The sequence below is a fragment of the Oncorhynchus clarkii genome, chromosome 7, assembly GCF_045791955.1.
Source record: "Oncorhynchus clarkii lewisi isolate Uvic-CL-2024 chromosome 7, UVic_Ocla_1.0, whole genome shotgun sequence".
NCBI lineage: Eukaryota > Metazoa > Chordata > Actinopteri > Salmoniformes > Salmonidae > Oncorhynchus > Oncorhynchus clarkii.
Window position 1 is genome coordinate 45,254,485 of NC_092153.1, and position 22,989 is coordinate 45,277,473.

At 42.5% G+C, this 22,989-nt stretch overlaps 1 protein-coding gene across 1 annotated transcript; it reads right to left on the bottom strand.

Annotated features, from left to right (window-relative positions):
- Nucleotides 1-1,048: 1,048 nt before the first annotated feature.
- Nucleotides 1,049-22,395, bottom strand: LOC139413372 (DNA topoisomerase 1-like). The gene is made up of 21 exons (XM_071160663.1): nt 22,224-22,395; nt 21,741-21,765; nt 14,817-14,904; nt 14,401-14,509; nt 14,194-14,231; nt 14,005-14,088; nt 13,663-13,741; nt 13,485-13,579; nt 13,182-13,297; nt 12,942-13,063; nt 12,700-12,822; nt 12,354-12,541; nt 12,049-12,193; nt 4,293-4,436; nt 4,018-4,203; nt 3,796-3,864; nt 3,485-3,599; nt 3,130-3,257; nt 2,797-2,891; nt 2,556-2,705; nt 1,049-2,351 (listed from the first exon to the last, which is right to left on the bottom strand). The coding sequence occupies exons 1-21, from the start codon at nt 22,254-22,256 to the stop codon at nt 2,249-2,251; spliced, it is 2,235 nt and encodes a 744-aa protein (XP_071016764.1). The 5' UTR covers nt 22,257-22,395; the 3' UTR covers nt 1,049-2,248.
- Between the last annotated feature and the right edge of the window lie 594 nt (nt 22,396-22,989).

The following is a 22,989-nucleotide window of genomic DNA, read 5'->3' on the forward strand; positions in this document are numbered from 1 at the left end:
GATACACTCTCAAAGTTAAAGACACCAACGCCTTTACAAGAAATATCAATTGGTGTCAGAAACTGAGCTCTTGCTTCGATGGCATTTTTTTTTTAAATCATTCTTTCCAGTGTACTGTATTGGCAAGTTGTAATCGGAGCCATTATGTACAAAAATGCTTGTGTATGCCTATGTCAACATGAACAGCTTGATCTAATGATAATCACTAGCTTACTCTCGATATAGCATTTCACCTTTGAATCATTTTCCATACTCAAGGCTAGGGACATGAAATGTGTGTTTAAAGATTGACACATTTAGATACCTTTCCTGTTGCGATTAATAACACAATCCTAATATCTGCAGAGGTTTGCCTCACTGATTTGACATTTATTGAATAATGCAAAGAACAGCATGCGTCAGAATGGCTACAAAGGATTTCCAAGTTCATCGTCAGTCCAGTCAGCCAGTTACTGCTCATGTTGAACAGATCCCAGCTGGGAAGCACTCTATCGGAAATGGACCATCTTAGACACCTGCACTCATGTTATGCTATACTAAAGCTTACGTACGTACGGCACTTGTACGGTGCTTGACATCTGCACTTAACTGGTCTCGCACAAGAACGTGGTCACTGCACAGTCTGTCAGAGGCTCAGTTTGCAAGCTAAATCTATTCATTACAAATTAAAGATGTCAAGAATTGATAGATTCATGGCGTTAAATCCAAACATGAGAGCCAGGCTTGTGCCAAACCCTGCCTGATCCCTCCTATAGCGACTTGTCCAAAATCAACAGGCAGTGGGGGTGCTTCCTGGGGCCTCCTGTTCTCAGGGTAGACAGAGCTTGTTATTACACTGGGTTCTGGGAACACAGGAAGCCTCTTGAAACATTACCACAGTACACCTAAATGAGAAATGTATGTTGAAAAGTGACTGTCAGCAGGGTGAACATAGTGACGGATACAACTTAAGTCAAGGACGTTTGAGACAAAAAAACAAAACCACCAAAAGCCCTTGGTGCAAAGCCACAAGAATAACAAGTGTCACAATAACACAAAATAGACCCAGTGTGTAGAGTTGAGTTTTATTTTCAATATACAATGAGCATAAAACATGATTGGAGGCTATGACAGAAAAGGAAGTTACCCGCTACAAACACCAACTTTCCTCTGAGACATGAGTGGAATAAAATAAATGGATAATTCACATTGAAACTCCTGTTAACTTTCTTTGTTCTCAGTCTTTAAACAAAACAAAAATGACTGCCTAAAATTGTAACAACATTTTTGGCAAAGTTGATATCCCTCACACCCTTTAACAAAATAAAAAACATTTTCCATTAACTTAAAATACATTAAAATATTTTTTTCAAGTAACAGATAAGGGAGTTTTGTTCCCCCTCTCGGAAACAATCAGAAATTATTAAATTAAAACCAGAGCGAGACAGGGCTATGCAGAAAGATTCAGAGAATGCTGGCAACGCAAGGGGAGAAAAATAAAAATCGGTTCACATTGAAAATAAGTCCCTGATAGACACTGTAAAACAAATGATTCACATTCAGCTTGCTTAGGTAAATATTGACATGGGTTTAGCATTTCCCCCCTTGCTTGTCAAAGCATTCTCATTCATGGTACAATCGACATAGTCCAGTTTAAAACATCACACTCACCCAAACACTTTCATGGTCCCCCCCCCCCACAACTCTCATACCTAGAGCTCACATTTCATTTTCTCAAAAGGCGCATGGGTGTACATAAGGAATTCATTTCATGATTTTACTTTCCTCTATTAAAATATAGAATCCATTAATATGGGAGGGCTAAAAATACAGACCAAATGAAAAAGAAAAAAACAATGGAATACACGAAGCAGTCGTTTTTTTGTTGAATACAGTAGATATAGGACCCCAGAGTTCAAAGTTCAGACATCTTCAGGTCGTGCATGTGGCTGAAGACGAAGAGAACCAAAAAGGCAAAAAAGCTCATCTACTGGTTCTCATCCAATCATTGGGATTACCGTTTCACCTTTGGGTGTGGGTATAGTTCAGCCATCGACTCGGACCTCAGACCTCCAAAGACAATCCCACCTCGTCCTCCCATCTGTAATGGCCTATACATCCTGACCCCTGCTCTGTCCTTCCTCACCATGCTTGTTGAGTCCACACCCTTTCCCTTGTCAGGCTGGCCATCGGGTGTAATCAGTTACGATAAAAACAAGTATCCAATAAAATAAAATAAAAATCGGATAATTAAAACCGCAAACAGGATTTAAAATTCATAGTCATCCTCCGCCATGTCGATAGCCCAGGCAAACTTCTCACGCTGAGTTTTGTTGTAGATCTTCTCGATAGGGATACCCCACTTCTTACACCTAGGAAGGAGATGGCAGAAGGATATTAGAGCGATCAACACTGCAGGAGTTCACTCCCTCAACTCACTACTTTTAACTAATCTAAAGACACAGCCACATGCGTCAACATTTACTCGCAGAACAGTGGGTGCGGATCAAGGGGCAAGCAACGGCGGGTGTAAGACGTTGTGCATGTTTGTCAACAACGTTGCGGTCGTGTCTCACCAGGCCACAGAGATGCGCGGGTCCAAGTAGTTGAGTTTGGAGGTGCCTAGAGCGATCTGCTTGTTCTCCTCGCGGTCCGTCGCCTGCACCTCTAACTTCATCAGCTGCTCCTCTAGCCTCTCCACAGCCTTCTTCTTGGTCTCCACGGCTCTGGGGGAGCAAGGGAGGAAACCGGCTACATCTCCATTCCAGCGCAAAGGTACCCGTGGGTGCTTGAGGCCAATCATATCTTCATACTTACTTTTTGAACTTCTCATCTCGCCGTACTTTGAGGTCAGCCTTGGCGCTCTTCACGTCCCTCTTTGCGTCCGAGAGTTGGTCCTTCTTTGCATCAATCTGATAGAATTGTTATCAACGTTAATAATCTTGAAGTAAACGCCATGTACAGCTGGATTATTATTATGTGCCTATAAAATACTGATATTCCAGAGACAAGTACTCCCAAAATAACCAAGGGAAGAGTATGCATCCAGCTGACAAACACCTAAAAACAAATCAAACATCCTAAACAAAAGCCACAGTCTTTGGCAAAGCGCCATTAGAATAGCCGTGTGGCCCCCCCCCAGTGCCTCACTTTAGTCTGGAGGTTCTGCATAGACTTCTCAAAGGTCTTGGGTTGAGCCCTCTGATGGTTACACAGAATGGCCACGGCTCTGTTGGCCCGGTTGTACGATAGGATCTTGGCTGGAAGGTTCTCATCAGCTACAAGTAGAGGAGAAAATTGACATTGTTACAACAGTTGATTAAAACTTTACACCGTATTACAAGTGACCAGCTGCACACATATCTACAACATTCCGGAGCTCTCATGTCTTCCATGAAGCTCGCAGGTCCCACCTCGGGTCATACCAATTCAAAAGTGTGTTTTGGGCAGGTTGTGCATTCTCAGACCCTCTGCCACGGGTATGCTCACGGCCTTGATGACTTACGGCTGGTGAGCTCCTTCAGCTGCTGCTGAAGGGTGATGGAGGCGTTGTAGGTACGGAACACTTTAGCCGTCAGGTCATCCATCAGCTCCTGGAGGTGCTTGTTCAGAATGGAGGTCTGGAGAGATGAAGAGAACGCCACCATGAGAAAATATGACAGATTACAAGAGGGGCAGAATTACGAGACAACAGCCGATTCCCACACGCGTCTTAGTGCAGTCACACTCCAGCGACGTCACAAATAAAATATACTGCAATTCACAAATAATGTGTATTAAAAGCCCTTCCTCACGAAATTCTTGTTTCGTTCTTACATTGAGCCGGTCAAAGAGGTCGTCCTCTGGCTGCTTGTTCTCCATGAACAGCTGCAGGTTCTTGAAAACCTAATAAAAAAAGGACAGAATATTTACAACTCGTAACAATAACAGGGAGCAAGCATTCTCTGGACAGGAATCTGGAAACCATTGTAGTTCAACTACAGGGGAAAAAAAGACAGAAAATGCTCTGAACCAAAAGCAAATTCTTGAAGTCCTTACCCGCTTCTCCACTGGGACTTTGTTGTAGTAGCGGATGGAGTCTTTACCCAGGAAGTCAAACTCTACCACAAAATCCTGGCCATCCTTCTCGGGGTACAGGTTGATGTGTTCCACCCTGAGGGAGCAGCAGCCCACTGTGTCCGCCGACTCCCCTTCCTCCTTCTCGTTACCTGCTCTCAGAGCCAACTGGGGCACAGCACCACAGGGAACATGTTACAACCAAACTTAGAACTCTCCCTCTCTGTGTGAGTGAGTGAGTAGAGCAGCAGTCTAACCTTGTCGATGAAATAGAGTGCCACGGCTCTCTGTCGGATTCTCATCTCCTTGGACTTCCAGTCCTCACGGTACTGGTTCCTCAGCCGTTCCACACACTTCTTCAGATTTCGGGCCGTCTCATACTTCTGCCAGTCCTTTTCTCCCTGCGAACCAACAAACCACCATTAATTGTTGCTAGATTGATTAATCAAATTGGCCTACATGGCCATCAGTAAATGCAATGTCCTACAAAAAAAAAAAAAAAAAAATTTAAAAAAATTCCAGCGCTAGGCCTATACAGGCTACTTGTTGTAGATCTATTCACCGCAAATGGCTCCGCGGGCGCACCAGAACTATATATTAAACTCAGCTAAAACAAATAACGTCCTCACTGTCAACTGACTTTATTTTCAGCAAATGTGTAAATATTTGTATGAACATAAGATCAACATCAAAAGTCAGTATTTGCTGTGGCCACCAGCTGCATTAAGTACTGCAGTGCATCTCCTCATTGACTGCACCAGATTCTCCAGTTCTTGCTGTGAAATGTTACCCCACTCTTCCACAAAGGCACCTGCAAGTTCCCGGACATTTCTTGGGGAGGGGGGCTAGCCATCACCTGCCGATCCAACAGGTCCCAGACGTGCTCAATGGGATTGAGATCTGGGCTCGTCGCTGGCCATGGCAGAACACTGATATTTCGGTCTTGCAGGAAATCAGCCATACTGCTCGTTCTGTGTGTGGCGGCATTGTCATGCTGGAGGGTCATGTCAAGATGAGCCTGCAGGAAGGGTACCACATGAGGGAGGAGGATGTCTTCCCTGTAACGCACAGCGTTGAGATGGACTGAGCTTGATGTCATTGCAGGCAGATGCGACACACTACCCCAGACCATGACGGACCCTCCACCTCCAAAGTACAGGCCTCGGTGTAACGCTCATTCCTTCGACAATAAACACGAATCCGACCTTCACCCCGGTGAGACAAAACCGCGACTCGACAGTGAAGATAACTTTTTGCCAGTCCTGTCTGGTCCAGCAAGGGTGGGTGGGTGTGTGCCGATATCGGCAACGTTGTTGCCGGTGATGTCTGGTGAGGACCTTACAACAGGCCTACAAGCCCCCAGTGCAGCCTCTCTCAGCCTATTGGGGACATTCTGAACACTGATGGAGGGATTGTGCATTCCTGGTGTAACTCTGGCAATTGTTCCCATCCCGTACCTGTCCCGCAGGTGTGACGTTCGGATGTACCGATCCTGTGCAGTTGTTACACGTGGTCTGCCACCGAGGATGATCAGCTATCCGCCCGGTCTCCCTGTAGCGCTGGCTTAGGCGTTTCACAGTACGGACATTGCAATTTATTGCCCTAGCCACATCTGCAGTCCTCATGCCTCCTTGCAGCATTCCTAAGGCACTTTCACGCAGATGAGCAGGGACCCTGGGCATCTTTCTTTTGGTGTTTTTCAGAGGCAGTAGAATGGCCTCTTTAGTGTCCTAAGTTTTCATAACTGTGACCTTAATTGCCTACTGTCTGTAAGCTGTTAGTGTCTTAATGAACATGCACCTGTGGAAAGGTTATGGTTCATTGAACCCTTTACAATGAAGATCTGGGAAGTTATTTGGATTTTTACAAATTATCTTTGAAAGACGGGGTCCTGAAAAAGGGGCGTTTCTTTTTTTGCTGAGTTTACACGCGCACACTCTTGACACTCAGGAAAGGGAGTCGACTTGCAAGGAGCCGAGGAATCAATTATTTTGGAGTAGACCAATTACGTCATCGTCTTTAACTTCGGAAAAGTGGCAGAGAAAGGTAAGCGATAGCAGTAAAGTCCTGTATGGCAATACTTGTAGAAAGTTAAGAGAAGGAAATTAAAACTTTGGAATTGAGGTACAGTAATGGTGGTAGAGATGATGCTTAACCATCTGGTTAGGGACACCGTGAAACCCAAAACCATGGAAAGTCCTACCAAGGACAATTTGGCTATTTGATTTGGAATTAAGGCACCTAGAAGAATAAAATATATAAAAACATGATTTGATGAAAATGTGTTTGGCCTTACAACTATTAGCCCATAAACACATGAATAACATTTGTCCTATTTATAATGGAATAACATATTCCTACATTTATTTTGCAGCGCACGAGACGTGAGCGGTGTGGTCAGCCTATTAGACTACCATTTTGTTTATCGGTTTTCATTAACTCCCTAACATGCTCCCGCAACGTGTCCAGTCTGGTCAGCGAGCATCACAAAATAAATTTCAAAATCCATGTTATTCAATTATTGCACCCAACGAGCGTCTGCGATGCCAAAGGCGAAGATAGAACTCATTTCAATTTCTGACCCAGATTGCGCTGCAAGTCCTGCCTCTCCTCATTGGTTTATAGAAGCAGGTACCCACATGGGTGATTGAAAGACAAACTGTTTTGTCGGTTGTCGTGGTAATGCTATGAAAGTGTAGATGGATCACCATATAAGTTCAAAGATAAATGCCTGGAAGGAGGAGAGATGACTAGAAATGATTCGGTTGGCCGTTTGTGTGGATTAATTGTCGGAGTAGAGGGCATTGCAGGTAAAATAACTCTGTTTATATCCCAGGACAAATTAGCTAGCAACAGAAAGCTAGCTAAATAGGACAAATTAGCTAGCAAGTGCAAGCTAAAACTAGCTAAATTGCCAAAAATGTTTAATGCTTTTTGACCTGTCCCCAAATTAATATAATTGGTTCAGTTTGTTTTGATATTCTAACCTATGTGTCGTGGGGCAAAAAAAGTAGTCAGCCACCAATTGTGCAAGTTCTCCCACTTAAAAAGATGAGGCCTGTAATTTTCATCATAGGTACACTTCAACTATGACAGACAAAATGAGAAACAAATCCAGAAAATCACATCGTAGGATTTTTAATGAATTTATTTGCAAATTATGGTGGAAAATAAGTATTTGGTCAATAACTAAAGTTTCTCAATACTTTGTTATATACCCTTTGTTGGCAATGACAGAGGTCAAACGTTTTCTGTAAGTCTTCACAAGGTTCACACACACTGTTGCTGGTATTTTGGCCCATTCCTCCATGCAGATCTCCTCTAGAGCAGTGATGTTTTGGGGCTGTTGCTGGGCAACACAGACTTTCAACTCCAAAGATTTTCTATGGGGTTGAGATCTGGAGACTGGCTAGGCCACTCCAGGAACTTGAAATGCTTTTTACGAAGCCACTACGTTGCCCGGGCGGTGTGTTTGGGATCATTGTCATGCTGAAAGACCCAGCCACGTTTCATCTTCAATGCCCTTGCTGATGGAAGGAGGTTTTCACTCAAAATGTCACGATACATGGCCCCATTCATTCTTTCCTTTACACAGATCAGTCGTCCTGGTCCCTTTGCAGAAAAACAGCCCCAAAGCATGATGTTTCCACCCCCATGCTTCACAGTAGGTATGGTGTTCTTTGGATGCAACTCAGCATTCTTTGTCCTCCAAACACGAAGAGTTGAGTTTTTACCAAAAAGTTCTATTTTGGTTTCATCTGACCTTATGGACATTCTCCCAATCTTCTGGATCATCCAAATGCTCTCTAGCAAACTTCAGACGGGCCTGGACATGTACTGGCTTAAGCAGGGGGACACGTCTGGCACTGCAGGATTTGAGTCCTTGGCGGCGTAGTGTGCTACTGATGGTAGGCTTTGTTACTTTGGTCCCAGCTCTCTGCAGGTCATTCACTAGGTCCCCCCCGTGTGGTTCTGGGATTTTTGCTCACTGTTCTTGTGATCATTTTGACCCCACGGGGTGAGATCTTGCGTGGAGCCCCAGATCGAGAGAAATTATCAGTGGTCTTGTATGTCTTCCATTTCCTAATAATTGCTCCCACAGTTGATTTCTTCAAACCAAGCTGCTTACCTATTGCAGATTCAATCTTCCCAGCCTGGTGCATGTCTACAATTTTGTTTCTGGTGTCCCTTGACAGCTCTTTGGTCTTGGCCATAGTGGAATTTGGAGTGTGACTGTTTGAGGTTGTGGACAGGTGTCTTTTATACTGATAACAAGTTCAAACAGGTGCCATTAATACAGGTAATGAGTGGAGGACAGAGGAGCCTCTTAAAGGAGAAGTTACAGGTCTGTGAGAGCCAGAAATCTTGCTTGTTTGTTATTGACCAAATACTTATTTTCCACCATAATTTGCAAATAAATTCATTTAAAAAATCCTACAGTGATTTTCTGGATTTTTTCTCATTTTGTCTGTCGTAGTTGAATTGTACCTACGATGAAAATTACAGGCCTCTCATCTTTTTAAGTGGGAAAACTTGCACAATTGATGGCTGACTAAATACTTTTTTGCCCCACTGTATGCACGCCGACGCAAGCGCGCAGCCGGTTTGGGTTCCGTGTAATAATTAGAAACCAGAGGCAGTCGACCTTTAAAATTACTATATAGCGTCCACGAACATCCTTGTTTGTAGGAATCTGTCTATCGCACAATGAAATTGCTAACAACCTGCTGTCGTAGTCGCGTTGTTGTCAACCAGAAACAGGTACACTGTCATTTGACTAACATTCTTTTAATTGATTAAGCAAAAATGACGGCGCTGAAAACGGACACTACTTTTTCACTGTGAAAGAGGCTGTGTATGTTGGTTGGTGATACGGATTCGACTCGTCCTTGCACTTTGAAAAGCGTTGTCGAGGTGAGTGAAATATTTAAAACAGCAGATATGTTGTGTTGTCGATGTTTGATGCTGTGAAACTTGGAATTAGCTCTCATATTAGCAAATCATGTCATGATAATTTGGTTGATACAGGCGAGCACATCAGCCATTGAGCTCGACTGATTGCGCTCGGTCGTGGAAATAGCTGACTATATACACAGCTAAACACTGCAACTAACTAGTTGGTTGTTTGACTAGCTAATCTGTCAGGCAATAAATTGGAGTAGCAGTAAATTAGGGCTGCACTCAAAGCATCAACCTCAGCTGTCACTTTCGAGCTAGCCATACAGACAACCAGCTAACTAGCCACCGAAATGAAGGCTAGAGTCAGTTATCAGTTGGGTTTAGGTTATGATTTGTCATGTTTGCTTGGTGCAGATATTCATAGGCTGTACTTTGCCTCGTTTTCCTATTATTTGACAGTTTAGCTGTCATGTTAGGGTAGTAGATGTCAGCACAGTGAAGCTCATGAGTTGGTTTTGTTTACATTAGCCAGCTAACAAGTTGCTTGTTTGGTCTTTTATTTTTTTTAACTAGGCAAGTCAGTTAAGAACAAATACTTATTTACAACGACGGCCTACCAAAAGACCTCCTGCGGGGACAGGGCTGGGATTAAAAAATTAAATATAGGACACATTACGAGACAACACTACATAGAGACTTAAGACAACCTAGCAAGGCAGCAACACAACATGGTAGCAGACCAAAACATGGTACAAACATTGGGCAAAGACAACAGCACAAAGGGCAAGAAGGTAACGACAATCACGCAAAGCAGCCACAACTGTGTACATGATTGGGTCTTTGAAGAGATTGAGAATTGTCCAGTTTGAGTGTGTTGTTTCTACTGATGCAAGTCATTAGGAAACGGTCCCAGTTTCATAACTAATCAGCTAACATTGGTCAACTCTGTAGTTAGTCTGTCAGGCAAGAGTTGATGTGTGCGAGAGAGGAGAATGGGAGGAGTGTCACTATCACAATTTATTATGGAAACCCCTTATTAGGAAGGACAGTATGGTTGAGAAAAAGGAAGGAAGAAAGAGCGAGTGTGACAAGAGATTACCTTCCTGACCACAATTGTATCCTATTTGTTGCTCCTCAAGTTAAGTGAAAGTGAGGGAAGTGATGTGGAGAGTCAGGGCTCAACAGCAAAAGGCAGGGAGGAAGAGTTAGAGATGACTGGAGGGAGGGATAGAGATGTGGCGCAAGGAGGGAGAAGTGAAGCAAGGAAGAGGGAGGAACAAGAGGATGAAGCAGAGGGACTGCACACACGTGCGCCTGCCCTAAGTCTCCCCATTCACCCACTTACTATACAGCATGGACCAGAAGCAGGCGCATAAACATTCATTCAAACAGCACTTGTGTGCGCTTTGCCAGCAGCTCTTCATTGTGCGCCAAGCATTGCGCTGTTTATGACTTCAAGCCTATCAACTCCCGAGATGAAAAATCATACTCGGTCGACCTCTAATCCAGAGTGAACACAGGGCAAAGAGTGAGATGTGTAGAAACCTCCTTTGGGTGCTCTAGGTGTTCTGTGCCACGTTGCAGGATGGGGGCGTGCTTCCAGAAGTTCCATGACATGTAGGCTAAATGCAAACACTAAAAGTGACTGTGAAATATGAAATTGGGACTGCAAAATCTTGTGTCTCTGAACAGTTGTTTTGTATCGTCATCTGCCTCCATCTAATACTTGTTACATTTCACTGAATTGTTAAGTAGGCCACTATTTCAGCATCGTCAGGCCTGGTCTGTACTAAATCTGGAAAAGGTTACCTACATTGAAGTAGTTTGCATTGTTACAGAAGTAAGAATCGTTGTCAATCAGCCTACTTTGTGTGGGTTTTGAAATACTTTCTGAATATTGTTCTTTGGTCACATTGGATAATTGTATTTTATGTAAATAATATTTAAGTATAATATTATACTTGGTACATTGAGTGAGTCATTTAGTCAAATGTACAATTTAAATACTCAGTGGTTTTGTGAGTGTCTATACAATGGATGACAGTGTTATTCGTATTGACATGTGGCGTCATTAAAGATGTACTCTTTAAAAGTTAGCTAAAAAAAAACATGACTTTACAATTATCATTTTAACACCGATACCGATTGGAGGACCAAAAAAAGCCCATATCAATTAAGTGGCCGATTTATATATTTGCAATAATGACAAAACGTTTATTCTTTCAGTGAAATACAGAACCGTTACATATTTTATTGAATGGGTGGCAACCCCAAGTCTAAATATTACTGTTACATTGCACAACCTCCAATGTCATAATTATGTAAAATTCTGGCAAATTAATTACTGTTTTTGTTAGGAAGAAATAGTCGTCACAGTTCACAACGAGCCAGGCTGGCCAAACTGCTGCATATACCCTGACTCGGCTTACACTGAACGCAAGAGAAGTGACACAATTTCCCTAGTTAATATTGCCCGCTAACATGAATTTCTTTTAACTAAATATGCAGGTTAATATATACTTGTGTATTGATTTTAAGAAAGGCATTGATGTTTAGGTACATTGGTGCTACGATTGCGCTTTTGTTAAATCGTCACCCGTTTGGCAAAGTAGGCTGTGATTCGACGATAAATTAACAGGCACCGCATTGATATGCACCGCAGGACAAGCTAGATAATCTAGTAATATCAACCATGTGTAGTTAACTAGTGACTATGTTAAGATTAGACTTATAAAAAAACAATGCTAGCTAGCAACCTACTTTGGCTCCTTGCTGCACTCGCGTAACAGGTGGTCAGCCTGTTAAGTCTAATCAGCCATGCCGATTAAATCGGTCGACCTCTAGTTTACAAGTTATGCCTGTTTGAAATGTGAGAAAATTTGTTCTTAAATTCTCAGTAATCTACAGCAGCATTCTAGAATTATTTGGTCTAAAGGGTTAAATGTTAAAATGTTTCCATTTGTCACATCCCTAGACGCAAATGCAAGTGTTTTGGTTGCAGTCAAGCCCTGGCCATTGGCATCTCAAGTGAGAGTATATTAAACGACTAAAGTACCCCGATATCTCTGCATCCACTATGAGCCACAATGAAGATGCCACTACTAGTCAACCTACCTTGATTCTGGAGCTGGGGTTCAGCATGATGTACTTTATAGCGCCTTGGATGTTCTCTGTCCACGACACCAGCCAGGTCACCTTGTTGTCATGACGCACCTCCTTCCATTTGGTGCCAGGGGGAGGCTTGGGGTGCTTGGAGCCCCTGTGGAAGAGACAGACAAAGTGGGTGAGTGAGAGCAAGTCTTCAGATGCACAAATCAGGTCCAAACAAGCAGTCCATGTGTCAAAGTAATCCAGAAAACGCTTGTAGAAAACAAAGCCTTGTTCATATGGCCACCCGCAACCAGGACCCTCTCACTCACTTGCTGCAGTTGATGATGATGTCCTCAGGGCGGATGCGGCGCTTCAGCATGCCCATCTTGGGGTGGTCTCCTCGGCCACGGAATAGACCCGGGGGCTCAATGCGAAAGTTAGCGATGCGCTCCTTGTGGTTATCCATGATGCAGAAGCCATACTCCTGGAGGAGGCGCTCGTTCTCCACTTTGATTTTCTACAATAAGCAGAGAACCAGAGTCAAACCAGTTAGATCTGGTACAGTCAGTAGCACCCAGGACCAGCCTGAAGATACTATGTATTACCATTCTCTGCCGCCTCGGGTAGAACTATTAGACAGTCGCGTTTAAAAAATAAAGTATTGTTCTAGCTCACCAGTTTATCATCTTTAGTCATGGCCTTTCTGGCCTCAGACTGAGCCTTGAAGTATTCCCCCATCTCATTGAAGTTACACTTCTTCAGGTCTGTAATCTTAGACTTCTCCTCAGAGGCCATTTCCTGTAGGAGAGGGGACGAAGTTAGACAAGTCATGAATTACTATACAATTAAAACCAATGAGATTTTTAATAAGCAGGTAATTTGCAAACCCAAAGTATACAGCCTTGAACATCCCCTACCTTTCTCCAATCTTTGAAGAAGTTTTTCTGGAAGGTGTCCTTGGTAGTGTATTCATGGTCCAGCATTTTGGCAAAGAAGGTGGCTACCTCCTCAGCTTCAGGGCTGAGCTTCATCTGCTTCCCTATATAGATTTCAACAGACTTGTTAAATCAGCCAATCCCACAATTTCCACTGAGCAACTTAACCACATAGATAGACCAAGTGTCATTAAATTAGCAGCACTTGAGTATTAATCTTACCATCATAGAAAAATCTGACATTGCTGGGAAGAGGTTCATAAGGTGCAGCCATGACTGGGCCTTTATGTTCCAGAAAACTCCATTTGGAACCATCTGTTGCCCTCTCCTCTTCCCACCTGTAGTCCAACCAGGTACAATAATGTAGATTGGTGAGAAGGAAATGATTGATGCACAAATTACTTTGTCCAACAAAGATACACAGAACATCCATATTTGAGCATTCCATAACAAAGCACTACTCAGTCAGTGTGCCTTCACAGCAAGTCTGTAGCAACACAGCTGGCGGGCAACTATGAAACTCACCACTTCCACTTCTCCTCAGGCTCCTTCTTTGCTTTCTTTTTCCCATCAGCAACTTCCCCTTTCTTGTTTTTCTGTGTCTTTTTGGGCTTGATGTCCTTTACAATAAACAGAAGAAACACTTGAGTCTTTCAAGGGATCATTGAAATAGAGCCCATATTAATCTGAAGATTTCCCATACCTCATCTTGTTTCCTCTTCTTTGCCTTCTTGTCCACTTTGTCATTTTCAAGTTTAATTTTTTTGGGTTTGAATTCAGTTCTGGAAAAAAAATAACCTGATGAGCCTGGAATGCAATGGTAGATTCAACAACGATCTTGGTCTTCTCTACACCAAAAGGAAGCTGGGGAGTTCTTGCAAAGCCAACAATGACCAAACATTAGATTTCCCAACACAATTAGGACAAACCAGATGTGGTTGGTCAAAACATGGCAACTAAAACTACAAATCTTCATTGTACAAATACAACAGGGCCAAAGGAATAAAATGGGCCAGCTGACAGAAGTCAGTCCAGATCTACTTACTCATCATGGTCACGCTCTCTCTTCAGGGACTTGGGAGAGTGGTAGACGTCATCATTGTTCGGCTCAGACTTAATGCGAGGAGGGCTGGTGATCGAAATCAAACATTTAGTTTCATTGTGCATTTTGAAGTCAGATACATAACCAGCAATTGTATACAGCAGAAATGCACAATACAAACTAAAAACTTACCTGGAAAAGCCATTCTCTTTTTCCTTCTTCGGCTTGATCTGCAAGATGACAACGAAGAATTAAAACATGCATATTGTTAATCACTATAAATTACGGTTTGCACTGAAGGCGAGACGGGACAAATAAAAAAATGGACATACTGATTGGCACATCTAAACCAAAATGGTAGCAATGCAGCCATCTCTATGGGACAATTAGCACCCTCACCTCCTTCCGCTTGTCTTTTTCCCTATGTCTGTCTGTGCTGCCATCTTTGTGCTTAATTCTCTCCTTTTCCTTTTCCCCGTGCTTCTTTTCAGAGAATTCCTTATGGTCACTGGAATTTGACAGATTACAAAAACATTCCATCAGGATCAGTTACTAGACCTAAATACCAATAGGGAAATCAACTAACTAGAGAACGTTTAGGATTTACTAGACTAGAGCAACAAAAAGTGACTCTTGCCCTATGCTCATTCATGCACAACCTGCTTAGACACATGACCATACAAACACCAACGTTAAAGAGCACGTCAAAGCAAATGTTTGGGTGTCAAATTACTGCCCCAGCACACTAGGTTTCCCCTTCCATTACTAGACACTCATTTACCTATGCAACCCTGCTTAAGAGTGGTGACTCATACCTGTTTCCATATTTTGAATTCTCACGCTCCTTATGGTCCTTGTGTTTGTGTTCTTTATCCTTGTACTTATCTTTATGCTTGTGAGAATCTGCAAAATATAAACAAGAGAAAAATAGCAAAATAATGATGACCATAGAGAGCAATAGCAATGGTGTCTTTTTGTAGGCACCAACTCCACTATGGTTCATTACATAAAGCATATGGAGAAAAAAAATGGAGTTTTGGGATAAAATCCACACAGGCTTAGGAGACCTTAGTTTTGTTTTACGAGAATCCCCAAATGTCACTGAATTTTAGAAGCATTTGTATAATTAAAAAACAACAAAGGCTTCATAATTCATAAAGGTCTTTGACTAAGGTCTCTCTAGCCCAGGTTAAACCCTGAAATAAGATCAGAGGTTATCCCAAACCATATCCTTCCCCCATTAATTTCCCCCAAAGGAATGGCTGAACAAACCAGAGGTAAGTAATTTCCGGGTTTTAGGACTACGAGCTGGTGATTTCTATTGCCAAAGGAAAAATACCCACCTTCTCCAACCCATCTCTAAACCCAGCAGGTGAAAACAGGCCAAAACTAAAGAACAAAAAGACATCTACCGCACCAGGAACAACGGGTAAACGATACCACTCAAAACAAGTTCAGACAAGATTTCCATGGTGAAAACTAAACAGGTAGTTCAAAATAAAGTCCCCAACAGGCGGAGTGAGAAAATAAATACACAAGTGCATAAAACGACATGGGAAGATACTAGTGTTGTAATGTCTGAATGCATGACTAGATAGGCACGATCCCGCTCTAAGCTCAGAGCCCTCATCCACCACCTAGGTGGGAATCTGAATACTGCCTGTCAGATTGTGTGGGCATGTGTCAACCGGAATAAAATGACTGGTTTGTACTGGTAGCATTTGGATCAGGGCCATCTTATCCCGTTAACTTGAGGTATTATCCCATTAACTTGAGGTACATTTGCGGGCCCTTGTTTATGACAGACCAAACACTATCAATAAAACACCCTTCACAAATAAAGTTCACAAATTCAGGTCAGACTGAGGATTGGGAGTACTGTGGGCAGAGGAAGTTATGAATTTGTGCTGTGGGAGAGGATATGCCTTACATGGTAAGACAGCTCCTCCTAGTGCGCAGTGACAGCTAAGGTACATTTTTACTGGGACACAGTATCAACATGGAAGAAAAAGGGGAGCAAGACAAGTTAACAGGCCTCGTCTAGCTTCAATACTCATCTCATGTGTATACTGCACTCTATACTCTTCTACTGTATCTTAGTCTATGCCGCTCTGATATTGCTCGTCCATATTTTATTATCCTTAATTCCAATCTTCTCTAGTTGACAGACACAGGCACTTGAGTCAAACGAGCTGACAGCCAAAGAAACTTAATACATTAAATTACTTTCATGTATTGCCATCAAGGCATGTTTTGAAAAGGTGTGAGGCTTAAAAATAAGTGACTCAGTAAAAAAAAGGTTCTATACCCTACAGCAAGCTCCTGGTTCAGACACCAATAAACGAAACATCTCTGATCGTCAGATCATGAGAACAATATTGTATTTACAACCAAATAGGATACAAAGTTACCCTAGAGGCAAAAACAGTTAGGGATTGCAGAATGAATGTAGGCTATAGTTCTTACAAGCTATAAAATGATCAAATTCTATCACAGTATTGGGGCAAGCACTTGCAGTGGCTTGCACTGTTTACAAATATCTAGTAATAGGATGAGGGTACATTACAGCTTTTCATGTAGATCTTAAATGCAAGACATCAGTGCAAATCAAGGAATGAATCCATCTTATACCGTGCATTTGGAAAGTATTTAGACCTGGACTTCCTCCACATTTTGTTACATTACAACCGTATTTTAACTGATTTAATCCCCCCCCCCCCCCAAATAATCTACACACAATACATAATAAACAAAGCAAAAACAGGTTTGTAAATGTATTAAAAAAATATCACATTTACGTAAGTAGTCAGACCTTTTACCCAGTACTTTGAGGCACCTTTGGCAGCGATTATAGCCTCGAGTCTTGCTGGGTATGATGCCACAAGTATGGCACACCTGTATTTGGAGAGTTTCTCCCATTCTCTCAAGCTGTCACGTTGCTGCACAGCTAATTCTAGGGCTCTCCAGAGATATTCGATCGGGTTCAAGTCCGGGCTCTGGCTGGGCCACCCAAGGACATTCAGAGACTTGTCCCGAAGCCACTCCTGTGTTGTCTTGGCTGTGTGCTTAGGGTGGTTGTCCTGTTGGAAGGTGAACCTTTGCCCAAGTCTGAGGTCTTGAGCAGGTATTCATCAAGGAGCTCTGTACTTTGCTCTATTCGTCTTTGCCATGATCCTGACTAGTCTCCTAGTCCCTGCCCCTAAAAAAACTCAAAGCAGGCTGTCATGTGCCTTTTACTGAGGAGTGGCTTCCATTTGGCCACAAAGGCCTGATTGGTGGGGTACTGCAGAGATGGGAGAACCTTCCAGAAGGACAACCATCTCCACAGAGGACCTCTTTCAGAGTGACCATCAGATTCTTGGTCACCTCCCTGACCAAGGCCTTTCTCCCCGATTGCTAAGTTTGGCCAGGTGGCAAGCTCTAGGAAGAGTCTTGGTGGTTCCAAACTCCTTCCATTTAAGAATGGAGGCCATTGTGCTATTGGGGACCTTCAATACTGCCTACATGTTTTGGTAGCCTTTTCGATCTGACTCAACCTAATCCTGTCTCGGAGCTCTACATACAATTCCTTCGACCTCATGGCATGGTTTTTTGCTCTGACATGCACTGTCAACTCTGGGACCTTATCTAGACAGGCGTGCCTTTCCAAATCATGTCTAATTTTTTGAATTTCTCATCCCTAGAATTTCTAAAAAGCTGTTTTCGTTTTGTCATTATTGGGTAGTGTGTAGATTGAGAAACACAATTTAAAAAAAAAAAAATATATATATATATATATATATATGGCTGTAATGTAACAGAAAAGGCTGTTATGCGACATGCCACATTAGAAAGTGGGGTCAATGCACTGTTCTAACAACTTTACATCCGAATTGAGAGCGATGGCTTCTTTGCATGTCAAAACCCACCCTCTATCTCACATATGTCAGAGTCAAGGCCCGCGGGCCACATCCGGCCCGCAAGAAGGTTTTTTACGGCCCCTGGGATGATCTTGATTTATTATTAGAACCGGCCCGCAGCAAGCCGGCAGCCCGCAGATCTTTTACACGCACCAATACTACATTTCCCACAATGCAAAGGTGACGCACCGAGCAGTAGGCTGCTTCATTTCAATATTTATTGGCACAGCAGTCGTCAGCATCACAGTAAAATTAACTTTCAGATACCCATCAAAAATGGCAAAACGGAAGGTGGATACTGAGAACCGGGGGTTTCAAACAAGGTGGGAGTCGGAGTATATGTTCACGAAGGTAGCTGGAAAACCTGTGTGTCTTCTGTGTGGAGAAAGTGTGGCGGTACTGAAAGAGTATAATCTGAGACGACATTATGAAACGAAACACGCGGACAAAAACAAGAATATGGACATGGAACAAAGGCTACAAAAGGCAGAGGAATTAAAACGAGGCCTCAAATCTCGACAGGCTCTGTTCAAAAAAGCCAAATCACAAGGCCAGGCTGCTGTCAAGGCCAGTTTTATTTTGGCAGAAGAGATCGCTAAATCAGCCCGGCCATTTACGGAGGGGGATTTCATCAAAAACTGCATGATTAAAGTTTGTGACGAAGTTTGCCCAGAAAAAAGGCAACTCTTTTTAAATGTGAGTCTGAGCAGAAACACCATTGCCGAGAGAGTAGACCAGTTGTCCATCAATCTAAAAGAGCAGCTTGTGAAAAAGGGAAAAGATTTTATTGCATATTCCTTGGCTGTGGATGAGAGCACCGACATTTCTGACATTGCCCAGTTGTCAATTTTCATCCGCGGAGTGGACTCCAACCTAAGCGTGACAGAGGAGTTTTTGGCTTTACGTCCTATGCATGGCACAACTACGGGGCATGATTTGTATGAAGAGGTGTCAAGATGTGTAAATGAGATGGAGCTGCCTTGGGAAAAACTCGTGGGTTTGACAACCGACGGAGCACCTGCGATGTGTGGACACAGGAGCGGACTGGTGGCGAAGATACGGGAAAAGATGCAAGAGGAAAACGCGACAGGTGAGCTGACAGCTTATCATTGTATCATACACCAGGAAGCGTTGTGCGGTAAAGCCTTGAAAATGGAGCATGTAATGAGCATCATCACGCGCACAGTTAACTTTATCAGAGCCAAAGGTTTGAATCACCGCCAGTTCAAGGCATTTCTGACGGAGTTAGAAACGGAGCATGGTGATTTGCCTTATCACACAGAGGTGCGATGGCTAAGCCAGGGAAAGGTGCTTCAAAGATGTTTCGAGCTTCGTGAGGAGATTTGTCTGTTCTTGGACAGCAAAGGGAAAGACACAACACAACTCCGAGACGAAATGTTTCTGTGTGAAATGGCTTTTCTGTGTGACATTACGAGTCATCTGAATGCAATAAACTTGCAGCTGCAGGGTCGGGATCGTGTCATCTCTGATATGTACAGTACAGTGAAGGCATTTAAAACCAAACTGACTCTGTGGGAGACGCAGATGCGGAAAGAAAATTTGAGCCACTTTCCCAGCTGCCAGACCATGAAAGAGAAGCTCTCTACCAGTGCGTTCCCGAGCACACAGTTGGCTGATAAAATAGGTATGCTTGCCGCTGACTTTCGACGCCGATTTGCTGACTTTGAAGCACAAAAAAGCAGGTTGGAACTGCTCGGTAACCCATTTGCTGTTGACGTGGAAAGCTCACCACCAAACCTCCAAATGGAGTTGATTGACCTCCAATGCAATGATGCACTGAGGGCAAAATATGCGGCAGTGGGTGCTGCGGAGTTCGCCCGTTTCCTCCCCGGCACAATGCCCCAGCTGCGCATCCAGGCTGCTCAAACGTTGTCTATGTTTGGCAGCACATACCTGTGTGAACAACTGTTTTCTTTGATGAACCTGAACAAAACATCACACAGAAGTCGACTTACTGCTGAACACCTCCACTCAATTCTGAGGATTTCTTCAGCTCAGAGCCTTACCCCGAACATTGATGAACTTGTGGAAAAGATGGGACACCACCAAGTATCACCCTCAACCTCAAACAAGTGAACATTACTGTGCAATCACATATTTAGAGTTTTTACTCAGTTCAAGTTTAAAAGTTAAAATTTAATATTTGTTTTCACTGCATGTTACTTCTCCTTAAACAAAGTGTTGTTTTTGATTAATAGATTTTTGCACTTTATTTTTTTGTATTTCAATCCAATTATATTTTAAAAATATTTCAGTTGAGTGGATGATAGAAAATTGCTATTATTGTTTTTTCTTTGAAGTAAATTTAGCCCACTTTTGCTAAAATAGAAAATATAGTCTACTGATGGTGCCTTGAATACCGGTTTCTTTCATTTAATGTTCATGTTATGGGGATATTTATATAAAGGAAATTTGTCTTTTGTGTCTGTTGAAAATTAAAGATTACTGACAGAGCCATAAGAAAATATTGCTTTATTTATCTGATCATATTGTAATATATTTGTTAGGTTTTCAGTAGGTTCAATTAGGTTCACTAGACTATATGCGTCATTTAAAAAATTTTCAATGAACATTCGAACAGTCCGGCCCTCGTCTTGTAGCTGATTTTTTTATTTGGCCCTCCGTCCATTTGACTTTGACACCCCTGCTCTATCTGGACATAGAAGCTGACACTTAAGACTCCTTGGGAAAGATTATTGGTCGGTCAAAAGCTGTAGGATGTTGTGGCAGCCAACCATGATGTCCCAAGGCCTAGTAGTGGAACCCTTGTTCATAGGAAATACATTATCCTATATTGACATGACTTGTTTGGCATTGTTCAGGTAGAGAACCTTTCAGAAAAGCAATTTTTACTTAGTGGCAAGGGGAAGTATGTAGCTTGTGAAACCGCCAAAAGGTCATTCATACTTGTTAAATACCACTGCTGGGTTTTTACTTGTCTTAGGTAGATCTCAGTAGCCATGTGGGTCAGGCCATGGCAACAAAGCTATCAATGAATTCAGTCCTAAAAAATATATATAATAGACATATGGTAGTAACATATGTACTGCTATAATATGTTGTACAAGAAGTCTGGCAAGTGTGTTACTTAAATACTTCATAGGTTTACAACTAGCTAAAGTAAATATGCCTTTTTATGAAGAAACAGTAATTATCCATAATAAATTCAGGTAAGACTGTACCAGAATGCTGTTTAAGCTAAATTGGGCTATCAGATGATTGTACTACTTTCAGCACTGTGAATCATGTCTGATCCAAACGCTCCTGCGTGTTTCGCCTCCATATCACCGCCATCTGCACTTCAGCTATGTTTTCTACAGTCAGAAAAAAGAAAATGGCGCAGAGACTAAGTCCTCAACCCCCAAACACTTACTTTCAGACCCGGAATGTGGCATTTTACGAAGGCCAACAACAAAATAAAATTTGACATACCAATAAAACACATCCAGGTCTTTATGAATCCATGTTCAGATCGAGATTATAAAATGTCTAAAAACTATTAAAGAGCCACCCATTTGAACAATAGGCGCTTGTGAGTGAGGCAGAGGACTTAGTCTCTGGACGCCATTTCTGTCCTTTGCTAAACTATCGGTCTGGCTAGCGAACTAGCACATGCTAGCTAGCTAGTAAATAGATTCAGACAACTTTAAAAATGTCCTCAAAATGCCATTCATTTAGCAATAGTCAAAGTACATACAGGCAAGATCACATATTAAAATGCAAAATGGATCGCTAGCTAACTGTGCGGAGTCTGCAGACAGGTCAGAATTCGAAGGAGAAAAATCATTGTGACATTTCAGTTTGACACATCACACTTACCATTGACCCGAGAGCCGGAGTCGATCTGCAAATTTTAAAACAAAGATTGATTAGGTATCTTAGTTGATGGCTTTCTAACTAGATATTTAACTTTGAACTTTGTCGAACAGCTAGCTAGCCTAACGTCAGCTATCTAGCAACCCTGATGTGATGGCTGGCCAGTGACTGGTCTTTATATGGCTTTCAACAGCAATTAGCTGCCTTAGCTTAGTTAGCTAAAGTTAGTTTACAATTGTGTGGACATAACGTTAACGACATTGTGAAAATCACATAACAGGATTAAAAAGTACGACAACACGTAAATATTACTGTCACCTTTGTAGCAGCCAATTATATACAGTTCACAGCGATTAGCTAGCCAAGTTATCTAGCTAGGTCACTTGCTAACGTTAGCTAGCTAAGTTAGTGTAGCTGAGGCAAATAAAACAGCAAGCGGTTTTAATATCCTACACAACTGACACTGCAAAATATTCCAAATGTTACCTGGCTATCGTTGTGAGAATGATCTCCACTCATTTCCAATTCTTGATCTGTTAAAAACAATGTGTGAAACCTACAGAAAGAAAACGCCGGCGAATTGACACGGACAGTATGAAGAAAGGAACAGTTGTGCAAAAGATTTAAGTCCGAGTTCTATGAAAGTGCGCATGCTCATGTCTTTTAAATGGGCGGGGAAACGCGTTGGCCAATTGTAGCCCCTCCCTCTAACAGTGTTCTTCGGTCCATGTCGTTTCCTCTGGTTTCCACAGAACATGCATACTACTGTAAACCAGCTAGAAGTAAGGTGCCACACAGCACACACCCAGTGGCGACCCGTCATTCAGGGAAGGTGTTTTGAACCTCACATTTTTAGGTAAATTAAAAAAGTAATAATTATATTTTTGGGGGGCTTGCCTGTTTTGCTTGTTATTTTGGCATTAATACGTGTCACATATCAGTTTGCAAACAATATAACAAGAAAAAATGGATTGAGTTAATAAAACATGGTCTCTGTTTTGCTTTCTTGAGTAAAGCAGCTCCAAAATGCAGGTGTTTCAGCCTAGCTCAGTGCTTTCTGTGGTGGTGGGGCAAGCCAGCAGAAAATACAGAGCGTTGCACATGATTGGCTCAGTTTTGTGTAATGATTGGCTCAGTTTTCTGTCGTTCATGGGACAGTATGTCACCCCCAAGTCTAAGGTTAGAACTCGAACATTTTAGCCCCTTGTTTTCTGCCATAGAGTTATATTAGAAGTGCCCATCCAAGAAGGCT

Coding starts and splice junctions, on each gene's coding strand:
- LOC139413372 (XM_071160663.1), bottom strand. CDS start 22,256: ATGAGTGGAGATCATTCTCACAACGATAGCCAG. Junction 14,232..14,400: donor AAAAAGACAAGCGGAAGGAG/GTGAGGGTGCTA, acceptor GTCATCTTGCAG/ATCAAGCCGAAGAAGGAAAA. Junction 13,064..13,181: donor TGTCAGATTTTTCTATGATG/GTAAGATTAATA, acceptor AAATCTATATAG/GGAAGCAGATGAAGCTCAGC.